Here is a 16,181-nt window from a genome sequence, read left to right as displayed (position 1 = left end):
CGAAAGAAGTAAAAGAAAGCCTTGGGAGTTATGCAATGGGGGAAGGCAGCTGGGGAAGATCAGGTAAGAGCTGATTTGTTAAAATATGGTGGGCAGATTGTTCTGGAAAAACTGTTCACCCTGTATACGCAATGCCTCATGACCTCGAGCGTACCGGAATCTTCAAAGAACGCCAACATAATCTTAATCCATGACAAAGGACACGCCAAAGACTTGAAAACTTATAGAACGATCAGCCTATTGTCAGTTGCCTACAAGCTATTTACTAGTGTAATCGCAAATAGAATCAGGAAAATTTTAGACTTCTGTCAAGCAAAGGACCAGGCTGGATTCCGTAAAGAATACTCAGCAGTAGACCCTATTCACACTATCAATCAGGTGATAGAGAAATGTGCGGAATATAACCAACCCTAATATATAGCTTTCATTGATTACGATAAAGCATTTGATTCAGTCGAAATGTCAGCAGTCATTGAGGCATTACGAAATCAGGGTGTAGACGAGCCATATGTAAAAATGCTGAACGATATCTATAGGGGCTTCACAGCCACCGTACTCCTCCATAGAGAAAGTAACAAAATGCCAAAAAAGAAGGGCGTCATGCATGGAGATACGATCTCTCCAATGCTATTCACATCGTGTTTACATAATGTATTCAGAGACCTGGATTGGGAAGAATTGGGAATAAGAATTAATGGAGAATACCTTATTAACTTGCGATTCACCGATGATATTGCCTTGCTTAGTTAATCAGGGGACCAATTGCAATGCATGCTCAGGACCTGGACAGGCAAAGCAGAAGGGTGGGTGTAAAAATTATTCTGCAGAAAACTAAAGCATTGTTTCACAGTTTTGGAAGACAACAGCAGTTTACGTTAGGCAGCGACGTACTGGAAGTGGTAAGGGAATACATATACTTAGGACAGGTAGTGACCGTGAATCCGGATCATGAGACTGAAATCATCGTAAGAATAGGAATAGGCAGGTGTACGTTTGGCGGGCATTCTCAGGTCATGAACAACAGCTTGCCATTATCCCTCAAAAGGAACGTGTATGACAGCTGTGTCTTACCAGTACTCATCTACGGGGCAGAATCATGGAAGCTAAGGAAAGGGCTCTGCCTAAATTGAGGACGACGCAGCGAGCTATGGAAAGAGGAATGGTGCGATAGCTTTAAGGGGTAAGAAGAGAGCAGATCGGGTTAGGGGACAAGCGCGGGTTAATGACATCTTAGTTGAAATCGAGATAAAGAAATGGGTATGGGCAGAGCCCGTAATGAGGAGGGAAGATAATCGATGGTCCTTAAAGGTTACGGACTGGATTCCAAGAGAAGGGAAGCGTAGCAGGCGGCAGCAGAAAGTTGTATGGACGGATGAGATTAAGAATTTTGCAGGGACAACATGGCTGCAATTAGTGCATGACTAGGGTAATTGGTGAAGTATGGGAGATACCTTTGCCCTGCAGTGCCCAAACCCGGCTGCTGCTGCTGATGATGATGATGACGATTTTTTGAATTAAGTCTCGCTAAATATCTGCAATAAAAATGTTGTAGCACTTGTTCAGAAACATCTGAATATTTCATCTATGCTGAGCAGACTACCCAGTTGAATTCTTTTCCATCCTTTCTTTAACATGCGCGTAATACAAAAAGAGCACCACGTGACTGCCGGCGGACGCGCCGCGCATTTAGCGCCCCCAAATGTGAGTTGAACGAAATAGCAAAGGCTGCTTCGCACACAGAATTCCATTGAAGAGGCTATCGGTGACTGCGATGTACGTCAATGAACAAAAGGGGAATATCGTTTTAAGCAAGAAATTCTTCAGAGAAATAAACGACCGTCAATTTCGTATGCGATATGGAAACGAAGGCAAGATTTGACGCAGCGCACGCATTTTTTTCTTTTCATTTCGTAGCAATAAAGAAAGATGATGGAGGGGGGGAGGCTGACAGTGTGATGAAAGACGTAAGCAAAATACATGCTGCCTCCGGAGCATAGCAGTCCATCGCGGTCGCGGACAGTCTGTTCCGTCAGTTCAATCATCGACAGCGCCCCACGTTAGCCGGCAGTCACATGGCTTTTTCAATTTCGCTCACTTTAAAGAATGACTGGGGAAGTGAAACAAGGCAAATATTTTAGCATAGGCAAAATAAAGAGATATTTCTGAACAAGCGTTACAACTTTCATATTGAAGATCTTTCACCAGAGTCAATATTTAAAAAGTTAATTAAGCAACCTTCTTTGAATACCCAGCTTGGCGCACTGAAAAGGCACCATGCCTTGCTCCATATGGCTCACGACAATACTTCGCCAATCCGACAGGCGTAGCACCTACTTTCGTTTTTGGTACTCTGCCCGAACTGGATGAAACACCCTCTATACATATACAATGCTCTGAAAGGTCTGGAGGTGCGCGTGAAAAGACAAAACAATTTTATTAGCGATGTTTCGACCGGGCTCCGGCCTTCATCAAGAGTGAAATTGCAAGCACCCAGAGCTCAATTTATGATTTATTTGTAATAATGAAGGGAAAAAAATAAACCATAGATACTTTGTGAATACAACCACGCCTCCACTAAGTGGCGTCATGAATGCGGCGTCATGAATACCAACACGCGTACATTCACCGAATACGATTATTACACGCAGAATCTCCTATGGTGTTTATATATTTGATGTGCAAGCATTTAGAACTAAACAGCTGCTGTTTCGTATAAGCACCCGAATCACCATGAAATAATTGTGAAACTGCGAAGTGTGGTCGCAACACCAAAATGTTAACACAGACTAGCATGAGCTGACGAAAAAGAGGCGAGTAGTATCAAAGTTCACTTATAAATAACTCTCATAGGGTGTGGACGCAGGATGAAATGACGAGAGAGATGTAGCAAATGAAGCAAAGTATATGCATCTGTTATGTGCACTGTGTCTTCTGTTTACATTCAAATTGGATGATGGTGCATTTGGGTGATGCCGCTACTTCGTGGAAGATGAGCACTGACCGATGCATGCTTTAGTTCGCGACGTAACTTGACAGTGTCCCGTTTGCTATACCACGTACGCTAGACGTGGTGAATGATGCTGCCTCATCTCAATGCGAATCATTATCAACCGTACTCCGGCTGCGGTGCGTATGGCGCGTCAGCGTGGGCCCTGACTTGATGGTGATCTGCTTCGGGTGGATATATGTGTGTGCGCTGCTTTCTTGCTGCTTATTTCGCTTTGATGTGTAAGGCAGCACGAAAGTCAATTCGCTCGCTTCTGCGGGCCCTATATTGAAAGCGATCGTCCTAGGTGTCTGGTGAGTTCCGTCGTTGGATAGGCATAAAAATGCTTACGCTTTAAAAAAACACAGACAATTAGGATACACCGTAATTTGAAATTGCAGTGAATCTCTACATCTGTTTTCATTTCGGGTGTCAATAGTTTGTATAGTTATATAGGCACATGGCTTATAAAGAGAATTGAACGTTGTGAGTAACCGGGCTAACATGGCCTAGCTGTCTCATGCGGCACATTGCAAATGAAGCGGTGGAGCCAGTTCCTTGCTGATTCTGGGATCGCGAGAGGCAGAGCGTGGGCGACCAGTAGGCGCGATTCACCGTAGTCGCTGCAAACAGATCTTCGCTCATGCAGCGCTTTGCTTCCATATATGGTGTCAGTGGGTGCGCTCGCCACATGCCTTATCGATGACATCATCGGTCAACCGATGACTGTGGGCTGCTCGGGCGCTATCTCGTTGCGGTTGTCAGTTCAGAACCCGTGTTGCGCGGCTCTACGCTTTCTCCTCACGCTTGCGCCATATGTTGCTGCTCCGCTTTACGCCCCATAGTTCCGTTGCACGCTCCTCCTCTGCTTTAGTCCTCGCGCTCTCTTCGCTATCACCGCCTTTCACCACCCGCTGTTCGCCGTGTCTGCTGTTCCGTTCTTCGCGGTGCTAATTCGCTTGGTTATGAGGGACACGTATGCAGGGCGCAGGAATGGGCACCGAATAAATGCGTTCTAAAAGCACAAGTAGTCTATGAATACAAACACGCCTAAATTCCGTGGGGTCATGAATGTGGCGTCACGAATACCAGCACGCGAAGATTCAGTGGCGTCTACGACAGGCGCGTGAGATATCTTAAGGGGAAAGCTGCACCTCGTGGAATGCACTGGACACGGCCACATGTAACCATAAAACGTGCGTGCCTCCACTGTGAAATTCTGAAACACCTGCTTCGAAGAACTATTCATTGCACACAGACACACGCACACAGACACAAGCACGCACACACACACACAGACACACACACACACAGATATATATATATATATATATATATATATATATATATATATATATATATATATATATATATATAATGCGTGTGTGTGTTGTGTGTATATGTGCACACATTTAACGTGACATCTGAGCCGTGGAGACAAGAACGTTCAAGCCAGTCGGAAGGCTATGATTGTGTGCTATGTAGGTTGACGGGCACCAGCCAGCCACTGCCGAATAAGTACTCTGTAACAACTCTTTGGGGAAGGTGCGTGGTGCGCGTCATTACATGCGGGCACCACGTTTTTTCCCGTTACCATGCCGGAAGACAGCGCACATTCTACGCAGTCCACACCACCTCCGTAAGTGGTCATCCTTTCACACACCCGGGCTCCGTGCACATTCTGGCACATGGACACCAGTGACGTGGAATATTGGCACGCATTATGCGAACGAATCAGCAAACCCAACAGGTGGGATGATGCGATGGTGCTCGCGAACTTAATTTTCTTTCTTATTTGTACAGCGCGCATACGGTTTAATATTCGAGAATGGAGAACTGACAAGTTGGGACATTTGCATGTAAAACCTTTGTGAGTTGATTTATCGATCAGTTGGAACACAGGTGCTAGCCAGACAAGAACTCACGCCTATAGCTAAGTCGACCAAGGAATCCTACGTCACCTATTATTAAGACCTGTTAGTCCTGTGCCGCAAAGTTTACGAAGACATGCTGAAGGCCGGGAAAGCTGGAAATGTGTTAAAAAGCATAGCGGCTCATGTCTTCAGCTTGCTCCAATGTAAAAAGTGCTCCTTGGTTGAGTCCATCGTCACATAATGTCGGTGATTCAAACAGGCTGAAAGCGTACGGATGACTCAGCGCTTTGGCAGGGTCCCCAATACCATTACGGCTTCCTAGCGCGATGACCTCAAATGCCCCATCCGCTCTTGTCTTTTGATTCTTGACAGAGATTGTCCTTCGAACACTAGAGGCCATGGCTCCTTCCGTTTACCAGACCTCTGCGCCCGACAATATTGCAACTTAGACAAGCCGTGGTGCATGAAAAGTTTGCCTATAAGGACGTTATACCTATACGTGCTGCCAGTCAGATTCTTCATACCGCGTGTCCCACCGGTCAAAACAGTCAGCTCCACGATGGCCCAGGGCTGCTGCTCCTGCTGCTGCTGCTGCCGCCGCCGCCGTTTTCCGTCATGCTACAGCGGAGGCCGCAATCTCCGTCTCGACAGCAAGCGATCGCGTTCCCAAACAAGCTTTCGTATTGACCACCGTCAGTACTCCGAACCTCGTCGTTCGTCACCCCGTTCAGAGCCAGTGTACACTGGTAATCCCTCAAGACAGTGGCCAAGCCATTCGCCGTCACCTCAGACTCGTCAGTAACGTTCACCATATTGGTGCGGCTGTTCGTCATCAGCTAATTTCGCGCACCGCTCGAGAAACTAGTGGCACATCTTCCGGAGGTGAAGCTGCAGTGAATTCTTGGACCGAACAAACCTTTCCTGACAGGTAATTAGGGCCGCAGCTTGCTTGGTGCTCTTGTTGATGGGCTGGCATTTACCACTGTTAGCACCACTGGGGCTCATACTTCTGTAGTGACTGCTGCGCGCCTCTGCCAACTAAAATAATCCTGACGCCGGCCGTATCCTCTAGAGTCCTCATAGCTGACGGAAGCCGAATAGCCGTTCTTGGTATATCGACTTCCCAAATCACTGTTGCCGACCTTGACACTTCAGTAATCTTGGCTATTCTCGAAGACTGGCCTCACGAATTTATTATTTGCATATATTCTTGACCACTCAATCAACGCTAATGGATTGTTCCAATCGTGTTATAGAGCTTCAACTGTAGTAGTGCTCTGATGTCACATCTGCCCCTGACCTTCGCCTATATTTTATAGAGTATGTTCAGTTTTCTCCATTATCTGTCACCTATGTACCTGTGTCGGCGTTCCCGTAACTTGCTGATGGCGACTATGTAGTAGCTATGGTTACTGATGTCATCCTCGCGCGCAGCCTCGCTCTTCTCCTCAGTATTTAGAGTTGGCAGCAAGACAACACTCGTTCCTGTCCTCAACCATTCCACTTCAACCCAAGTTGTTCCTCAAAATATCCCAGTCGCTGAGCTTTCGGCCTTAGTGGATGGCACAATTTTTCTTTTTGCCCCTTACGCTAAGCCAGACGCCCTGCTTTCCATGACCACGCTGATTACGGAAATTGTTGACAAAAAATCTCCGAACCTGTGACCTTCCGAAATTGCCGAACTCTCGTTCTAGCGTCCTATCTCGATATGTTGGATGTCGAGGATCGTCCTCTTAGGCGAACACATGTGGTAACTCACTGCATTGACACTGGCGACGTCAGCAATCTTGACTTACCCCCTTACCGCTTGTCTCATTCTGAACGGAAGATCATAATGTACGAGATAGAAGAGATTCTTGCCAGAGCAGCAATAGTCCTCCTCAAGCGCTTTCGAAACATATGTCGTGCCAGTTAAAAAGAATGTCAATAGTGGGCGATTTAGCATCGAATAGTGCCATCTCAATAGGAGCACTAAGAAGGACGTATATAATCTTCCCCGAATTGATGATGCGCTCTACTGTCTACAAGGTGCCAAGCACTTCTTAATGCTCGACCACTGGTCTGGATGCTGGATAATTTTTGTCGATGACCGCCACTGCGCGAAGACCACATTTAGCGCACCTGAGGACGTCTACCAATTTATGGACATGCTTTTCATGTTTTGCAATGCTCCTACAACTTTCGAGTGGATGATCCACAGGCTTCTACGTTGTTTTAAATGATCGACCTCGTTTTACTGTGTCCGGTGCGCGTTCTTCCGAAGAGGAACACGGTTTTATTGGGCCTGGTCGTATTTCCAGCTCCTTGTCATTAACTGAGCAGACATTTCCAAACCACTCACACACCTCCTCAAAAGTAAAGTTACCATATGGGGAGGGGGGGGGGCGTAGGTGGAACACGCAAATTCCTTCACAACGCACGTATACAAACTCACATCACAACCAGTGTTGGCGTATTTTGATCTAGCCGCAAGCACAGCGCTTCGCACTGACGCAACTCCCCATGATATTGCTGCTACCCTTGCTTCATTACAGAATGGCGTAGCCGTGCCATAGCGTACGCCACCACGTTCTGTCTCCATCGGTACATAGTATTTCGATTACTGAGTGGGAGCACCTAGCTCTCGTTTGGGTTATCACGAAATTGCACCCCTAAAGAAACAAATTGTTTGCGGTCGCTATGAAAATATGCCTCGCGTTGCACGGTCATTCGAGCACTGCAGACCACTTGCGCGTCTGATATCACTGAGTTCTTGCTGTATGATGTCATCCTGCAGCACAGTGCACCTCGTCAGCCTCTCACCGACTGTACTCGCGTGGTTGAAGACATTCCCCGCTCGTGTGCGGCTTATCACAAGTTTGCAACTTCGTATACTTGCCAGACTAATGACTTAGCGAACGCCTCAAGCATACACTAACCGATATACACTGCGTGTATGCTTGTGACAATCACGGACATTGGGACACTGCTCTAGCATTTGTGACCGTCACATGCAAATCAACATGTCCTCAAACGGCCGGCTACTCTCTTTTTTATTTTCTGTTTGGGCATCACGCCTTTTTCCCTTCGGCACCTTATTTACGTGTGATTCAGTGTCAACCACTTCATATGCACGTGGCACGCTCACCTGTGGAGCCATCGCACGGCTCCTATCGGCTCTCTTCATCGAAGGCCAAACCAAAGTTCCTTTATCATAGTCGACACAAAGATGTTTCCTTCCTACCGGGCTCTCTCGTCCCGCCCTGGCTGACTTCGCATTGTGTTTGCCTTTGCAAGAAGTTCTTGTCTCGCTAGGCTGAGCCCTATCTACGCCTGCACCAGACAGCACCGGTCATCTATGAAATGTCTCCGCTGACATCCAAGTCATGCCGCTAAGCGACATTGTCCATGTTTCCCGCCTACAATTTTATAACTGCGACGTGCATTGTGTGGCATAGCAAGCACCACGACGGTGCTTCATCTTCTGCCAGGCTATACATGTCACGGTTCTGCAATGAAGGTAACAACGATTAGGGCCTGACTGAAAGCTCGACTAAGGCGAAGCATATGGTTCTGTCCTTTTAGGTTGACAAGGACCATTCAGCTACTACTGCTGACTAAACACTCCTCGTATATATATATATATATATATATATATATATATATATATATATATATATATATATATATATATACATATATATATATGACTATTGTACCTCCGTGCTGTTTGTATTGCCTAGGCAGACTGAAACTATTTCTTACGGTGTTTTTGGCTTATTCACCCTTATGTGGCAGTGAGCTATTTCCCTTGACGAATTACAGACAGACAGACAAATTCCTTTATTTACAAAGTCTTGAGAAGCTTTGCCCTAAGGCAGAGCTGCGGGCCGCTCCCACGTGGGGACTGGTAGGCCGAGGCTAACCGCCGCATTGGCTCTCTGAACAGCCCAAGTTTGCTGTGAAAGTGCTGAGCTCTCTAAGGCAGAGCTTCATTTTCCTTGATGTGAGTGGGTCCCTGTAACGAGGGGCATCGCCAGAGCATGTGTGCGCGATAGCTAACAGCCCCAGACTCGGGTCAAGTAGAGCTAAAAGCCCCTGAAAATATCGTATGGAAAAGGGCCAGGTTTGGATAGGACGTAGTCTAAGGCACGCGTAAAGTGGATGGCAGTCGCCTGGTCAATTTGAACCCTTGGTATTTTCAACGTTCACCAATGCATGCTACACAGACGTTTTTGCATATCACAACTATCGAGATATGGTCGCCGCATCCAGGATTCAATTTGGCGCCCTTGGGATTAATAGCACAAAACCACAACGAATGCGCCACAACGGCTGCCAACTAGAACAAGACGCAGCAGTATTTGTCTCTGCAACGTGCGTTTCCCAGTAATTCAGTGAAAATACTTGACTCTTCTTTATCATCTTGTCATACGCATTTGGCCATAAATCTCTACTACGAAAAAGATGCACAAACACACAACATTATTTTCTTACAACTGGACTTGGGCCTTTGTGGAATATATGTTTTCCCAGCAAGACTAATGAGTCTTCAGCTATTCCTATCCAGTTACCATGCGAAGAAGCAGAACGCTCAAAAGAGAGATTATAAGGAGCACAAAGCTCATGCTCGGTCATTGCCATTATGAGTTAAAAACATACTTTCAGGCCTGCATCTGCAGCTGCGATGAAGGCCCTGTGCCACACCACAACGGCAACGAAATATGCATGGTCTAGCAGTAAGATGTTCAATGTGAGATGTCAATTATGAGTACTGTTTGCGCGATTTTGCCGTCTAAAATGTGGATGAGTGGGTGAGAGGCTGCATCCAGGATTGTCAATCTGTTTGTGCGGAGTGAGTCCTCATAGCCTAATGAGAATTATTTTTGTGTGTACCATTATCGCCGTTCATTTGGCGATTCGAACTTTGGCGGACACCAGCGCACATCAAAGCATCCATGGGAGGAAATCCATAACAGCTATCTTTGTGATACTTGCTCTGAGCTTCAGACAGACAGTACTTCACGTGAAGCTCCGTGTACGAAGACGACGAAGTATGTCACAGCTTGGCGGCGATTTCTGAAAGTATAAAAGATGGGTGGACTATTATTCAACAAAGCCAGTGCGTCACCACCTTTACTGTACCATAAGCTTTACCTGCCTTCGAACCTTGCTACTTTAAAGAAAGTCGCATACCCCGTTACAATTTAAAAACTAGAGATTGTTAGGCAAGTCCCTATCAGCTCTTTCATTACGCACTTACCTCCCTAAGTGCAGCTACGGTTACACTGTACGCTCCGAATTGCGTGGTTATGGTTACGTCACAGTACAGAAAAAAGTAGAAGTCATAAGGAAGGCTTCTGTTTAGTTTCTTTCCTGGTCTACTCTCTGGGAACCTTTTTAGTATCTGGTACCATTTCACGGCGTTGAAAAGGATAAATGGAACTCGTTTGTGTAGGTATTGCTTTATGCGCGCTACAATATGTTGTTATAATTTAGGGAATGTCCGCCGCTGTTTCAGAGTGGCTACCTCAGTGCAGAGCTTGGCCTAAGGTCCCGTGTTCTCTCGTGGCCGCCGCAATCATATTTCTATGTTATCACCACTGAGAACGCATTTGTACTACGATTTATTTGCATGCTAAAGAGCCTCATGAGCACAACTCGTTCAAGAGTCCCTATTAATTATTATTTCTTAATGATATCCTATTTTTTTCAGGTAAAACCCCCAGCATTAAATTACACTTCAAAACAAGAGAGATGGCTGTGCAACGTCTAGTTGAAGTCGATGAAAGAAATCGTCTTTTCGGGTGAATTTATGGAACCAGATTGGGATTTGCGAACCACATGTGGAACTGTGATATCAATGCCAGAGCCACATTTGCTCGATGCCAACTCGATGTTAAACCACCTGAATTTTGTAATATGTAATGATCATCATCATTCTAATGACTGCGAATATAATAATCATCATAAACGTCCCATATATACCAAGCGGTTCAAGTAGCGCATACCCATTACCAAGGGAGCACACTCTTTTGTGTATACCAAGTAGCAGGACCCGTTGCTCCTATGTTTGGTCTGCGCTATCCTCGGAACCTTGTGCGCTATCTTCCAAGGCTAGGAACTGGTTAGGAACTCTAATACGGTATACTGAACATGCGTGGTAACTCGCAAAGGAAGTCATTTTCTTCAAAGTTTTGTATGACGCTATCGCCTGGTACATGCTTCCAACTTTTGCTAAGAGTAAAGCTGCTCAGCTGTGAATTCGGTTTTTAATCTTTCCAAATATGCTCAGCGGAGGTTATACGAGGGCTGGTTCCCCTGAGGCAACTATGTGTTTTATTCAGCATCATTGGTGATATTTTGTATTTTTTTCTCAGCTTGCATGAACAATTATGAATATGAATGAATATAGCTTGTAACGCGTTTGGAACACCCGGGCTACAGGTGGTACAAGCTTGATCCAACGGGACGTATCTCGAAACTAAGCACATCACTACACCTTAGTGTAATATAACAATGATTTTGAGAAACTGGTATGAATTTCTTGGTACATCGGGAGATCTGGGCTCAGAAATCTCACAAATTATGTGTCCTTCCAACAGGCCTGCAAGGATCCTGCGTTCAACAACTCGTTCTATGTAGACACCGTGTACCATGCGCTCGTTGCGTACAATGTCAAACAAGGACTAATGTTCACCTATGACGGCCCACAGAACCTTCGTACAAAGGTGAGAGCAGCTGCTCATGACAGATCAGCAGACAAAGTAACACTGAGTTCAACTCACAGCATCATTTCTCTTCGCGCGAATGTTTCGAAATTATGAATACCCTGGCAACCACGTGCTACTAAAATCGGATATTGCTCATCCCTGTGTGCGTATATTCTATAAGGACGTCCAATAAAATTTTCCAATGTATAATGGGAAAAACATAGATTGAGCCAAATTGATACGTTCGCATGGGCGAAGTTGTTACACAGAGGAGAAAATTATTTCCTGTATAGATGCGCACGTTTCTAAACCTTTTACCCATTATAGCACAAGACATAAACAAAACTATTTCATGGCCAATGTATCACGAAGAAACGGCTGTTTCAAGGGTGTACTAGAAATATATAAAGTCGTTCTAAGGTGCTAAACATCACTCCTACATCTGGTAACGTGTGGTAGATTTGCCTATTCAAAGATTTATCTGTAAAACACATACATCAACATTTGCCGTTTTTGTTTGGTTCCTTACGCCATCGACTTTCCCTCACCTTCTGAATTTGCTTTGGTTTTCCCTAATGTTGCGTTCCAGCTGCAATGCGCCGGCTGCTATATTAAGGCATTACGTCCTATACTAATATAAATGTATATTATTTTTCTTTCACTTTTTATTATTGAGTAGTTGATAATTTATTTCCTTCTGAAATCAATTTGCGCTTTGTATGCATTGCCAAACGTCAACAATTTTCGGCAGCCGATACGACGGAGACGCATTGCTTATGGTGTCGTTTTTGAATGGATGGGTATTACGAACACATTGTACGTAAACATATTGTACGTACATAAAGCAATTTGAGCTTTTGCGAGTGCGTATGTATGAACAATCACTAAAGCTCATTCTGCCTATTTGTAACCATATCCGGTAATTATTTACAATGCTTCCTGTGTGACAAAGGGTCTTACCTGTATGTCAGGGGTCTTAAATAGATGCTACTAAAGTTTATTTTCCCACAAGAAGGACACACTGGGTAGAGAATTTCCTGTACCGTACGATGTAGTCTCATTTTGATTAGAAGCACCATGAGTCGCTGATGTGTGGGTAAAATACGATGGAATATGCGTGCTTCGGTCGTCCTCTTTCACACTGAATTTACAAGGTAAACGGCTGTCGTTCGGCTGCGTCAATTTTTTAGTCATTTGCATCCACCGCGGGATAACAAATGGAACTCGTCATTCTGTTTATCTTAGTGGGTCTAGCATAGACGCAGGGCCTCTTTATTGACTGGTAAACAGAAATTTCCTAAATAAAAAAAGAAAAATCATTGTACCTTTTGATGCGTGCATGTAAACATACCAATAGTTGCAGTGTACCAAATGAGACTAGGAACTTGCTAAGGGTGTAGAATAAGAAAAAATAGGCAATGTTCTGTACAAGTCAGTATTCGAATTCTCGAGTCTCGAGGCCACTTGACGCATAAATATTTTGATAACGCTAGCTATACCTCAATGTGCACGAACTCAGCCGTATTTTTCTATGTCTGAGGTGCAACGTAGTACCAAGCATGAGTTGCCTGATAGCACCGAAACTTCTCAACCTCGCGAATTCATTGCTCAGAAGGCAGCAAAACGACTGATTCGCCTGACCTACTAAAATGAGGGAAGCTGATACTCAAGCACTGCAAGTTTGTACAATACGTCATGATGATGGAAAAGAATCCATTGGTTGCCGGGCCGTTTTTGTGAGTGAAGGCTGCGGTCGTATAAAAAACTGACTTGCTATACCGGTTATGCCAAAGCAGATGTGCAGCGAAGCTGTTGAAAACCACCACTAAATCCCGTGAGGGGGGTGTGCGAGGTGAAAGGGGTATGCAATACTTTGTCAATGCTAAAGCATTATATGCCCCATTACGCAATAATACAGCGTCGTAGTCTTCGGCCTTACCGAGCGATTGTGAACAAAATCTCAGTGGCCCTCCACTCTGTGAAGAAGGATGACCAGCGAAGCTGTGTACGTGGGCCCCTTAATGGCGAACTGCACATCCGACGCGGATAGGCCTGGCAGTGCACTATCTTCGGAATCGGCCTACGTAGGAGAGTGCATAAAGCCGGCTTCACGGCGGCCATGGGTCAGGCCGGTATTGCGTTATCTTCGGTATCGGCTCATGTATGGGGAGTTTTTTTCTTACAACACAAAAATTTCCTTGGATGGTAGAGGTATACAGCTTCACCGTAAAATTGCCGACGGCGCAAAGAGTAAACACACGTCAAAAGTGCTCGCATTGACTTCAAATTTCCGAGACAGGTTCCTGTATATGAACTAAGCTAATGGCTTTGAAAACAAAATTTCTTGCATTTCGGTCTCGATGAGGAATCGCACGAATCGTCCGAGTTGCGATACAAGCATGCTTCTCCCATGCCACAGCGGCTGCACGGTCCTTAGTGTCGCGAGTGTGTAAAATGATAACACTGCTTCCGGCACGTCACTTGCTCCGCGGCTATCATCGGCGCTGTCTCTACTGCCATGAGCTTTGAAACGTCTACCTATTCGGAAGCCGCGAAACGCTGACAGAGGCAGTGACTAAACAGAAATAACTTTATTGCACGTGAAAAAGCTCAATCGAAAACATCTTGCCTAAGCCACCGCAGAGCTGTCGCATTCCCAGCCGTAACCAGTCTTTGTATCCCTGGCGAATTTTTTTGCCTAATTCCTCCTCCGGTGCCTTATTCAATCACAAGAGAATGTAGACGTGCGCACTTTCCGTGTGCTATATTTCTGCTGGAAGCCGCGAAACGCTGACAGAGACAGTGACTAAACAGAAATAACTTTATTGCACGTGAAAAAGCTCAATCGAAAACATCTTGCTTAAGCCACTGTAGAGCTGTCGCATTCCCAGCCGTAACCGGTCTTTGTATCCCTGGTGAATTTTTTCGCCTAATTCCTCCTCCGGTGCCTTATTCAATAACAAGAGAATGTAGACGTGCGGACTTTCCCCGTGCTATATTTCCGCTGCAATGCGATAGATCGGCAGCGTGCCGCAGCTGCTCGCATTTCAGTGTCGTCTGCTCGGTTCACTAGTTCACGAGCTAGTGCGTTCGCTGGTTCATTTTCTCAGACTCCCGAGTGTACAGAGTACCATGTGATGTCGTGTGATGGGCAGAATATTTCACCTAGTTGCTTGAAAGTTATGCGGGGTAGACGTTCGTTTATAAACATCCGAAAGACCGCTTGCGAGTCTCTAACGACTGCCATCGAGTTTCTGCTCATCTCTGCTTTTCTAATTGCTAGAGCTATTGCAGTTGATTCAGCTGTGCTCGTACAAAGGGTGCGCACTGAGGCCGAGATTTGGATGTCTGAGTGTGTCTCCACACACTCAGACACTCAGTTGACTGCCGTTAGAACGCGATGATAGTCGGACTTTCCTACTGCTGAGCATTAGGTCGCGGGATCAAATCCAGGCCTCGGTGGCCACATTTCGATGGCGGGAAAATATGAAAACACCCGTGTACTTAGATTTAGGTGCACCGGAAAGAACCCCAGGGGGTCGAATTTTTCGTGTAATCCACTATGGCATGCCTCATAATCAGGGAGTGGTTTTGGAACGTAAAACCCCATAATTTTTAAAAGGACATTGCGGCGTCCATGTATATAACGTCTCGGTGCCTAGTGTTGACTCCGCGCAGCTCAACCCTAGGCCCAGGGCTTCAGGGAACAAGGCGGAGAACACCGATCATGTGAACGTGAGCTGGACGGGGATGGCCAAATCCGGTGCTCCCATATGTCATCAAATTCCGAATGGCAGAGAGTCTCGGCAAAAAATCGCATGCGCGGCGAAGGTGAAGCAGACGTTAAGCACTCCTCATATGTGGGCCGATCCCGGAGATAGTGCAATACCGGACAGACACGCGGGGGAGGTGAAGCCGGCACCAAGCACTCTCTATATTAGCGCCAATTCCTAAGATCGTGCCATGTTGGCCGACCCACGGTAGAGGTGCAATTCGCCATCAAGGAACCCATTTACACAGACTCGCTCGTCATCCTTCTTAGCAGATTGCAGGAGCACTGAGTGTTTTTTTTTTGCATGTCCAACATTGCTTTGCTGAGCGATCATTTATTTCCCATGGGATCATGGTGTTGAGAACACATTTTACTAGTTGTTACACACACACAAAACAGGAAATAATATGCAATGAAATAAACTTTCACAGCGCTGTAAGCGTATTGAAATGACTTTCTAAATCTTAACACAATGTTCAAGGAATATAGATGGTCTACTGCAGCCCTACACGAAGTGACAATGAAGCTATAAACTAGCAGCGTCTTGTCTTACCAGGAGGTGTTCCCCGTATTCAGTCGCGTGTGGAGTGCGGTGGAAAATTGTGTCTTGCGTGCATTCCCACAGAAAAATGAAAGCCCGTGCAAATCACTTCTGATTCAACCGACAGTGAAAAAGTTAGGCGTGGAGTAGCACACGACGAGAACACGCCAGAACTTGCTCGGCCATGCATTCGGCTTGTATCTGCTGTGTAGCTTGATTTAGGCAAACTGATTAAGCGTTAAGGCTTGGTTCTTGTTATGTCGTGGATCTGTAAATTTATTGCAGCAAGAATTTGCGGCTCGGCAATGGCAGGAGA

General features: G+C 45.7%; 1 protein-coding gene across 5 annotated transcripts in view; it reads left to right on the top strand.

Annotated features, from left to right (window-relative positions):
- Window positions 1-16,181, top strand: part of LOC135917824 (uncharacterized) — a 205,080-nt gene that overhangs the window by 180,436 nt on the left and 8,463 nt on the right. For all 5 annotated transcript variants that reach the window (XM_065451423.2, XM_065451422.2, XM_065451425.2 and 2 more), the window contains one exon: window positions 11,445-11,570. In XM_065451423.2, the coding sequence (XP_065307495.1) occupies window positions 11,445-11,570 (126 nt within the window). The remainder of the gene's footprint in view (window positions 1-11,444; window positions 11,571-16,181) is intronic.

This window comes from Dermacentor albipictus, chromosome 3 (assembly GCF_038994185.2).
Source record: "Dermacentor albipictus isolate Rhodes 1998 colony chromosome 3, USDA_Dalb.pri_finalv2, whole genome shotgun sequence".
NCBI classification, from domain to species: Eukaryota; Metazoa; Arthropoda; class Arachnida; order Ixodida; family Ixodidae; genus Dermacentor; species Dermacentor albipictus.
The sequence above is the reverse complement of the archived record's forward strand: the minus strand, read 5'-3'. Positions and strand labels throughout refer to the sequence as shown.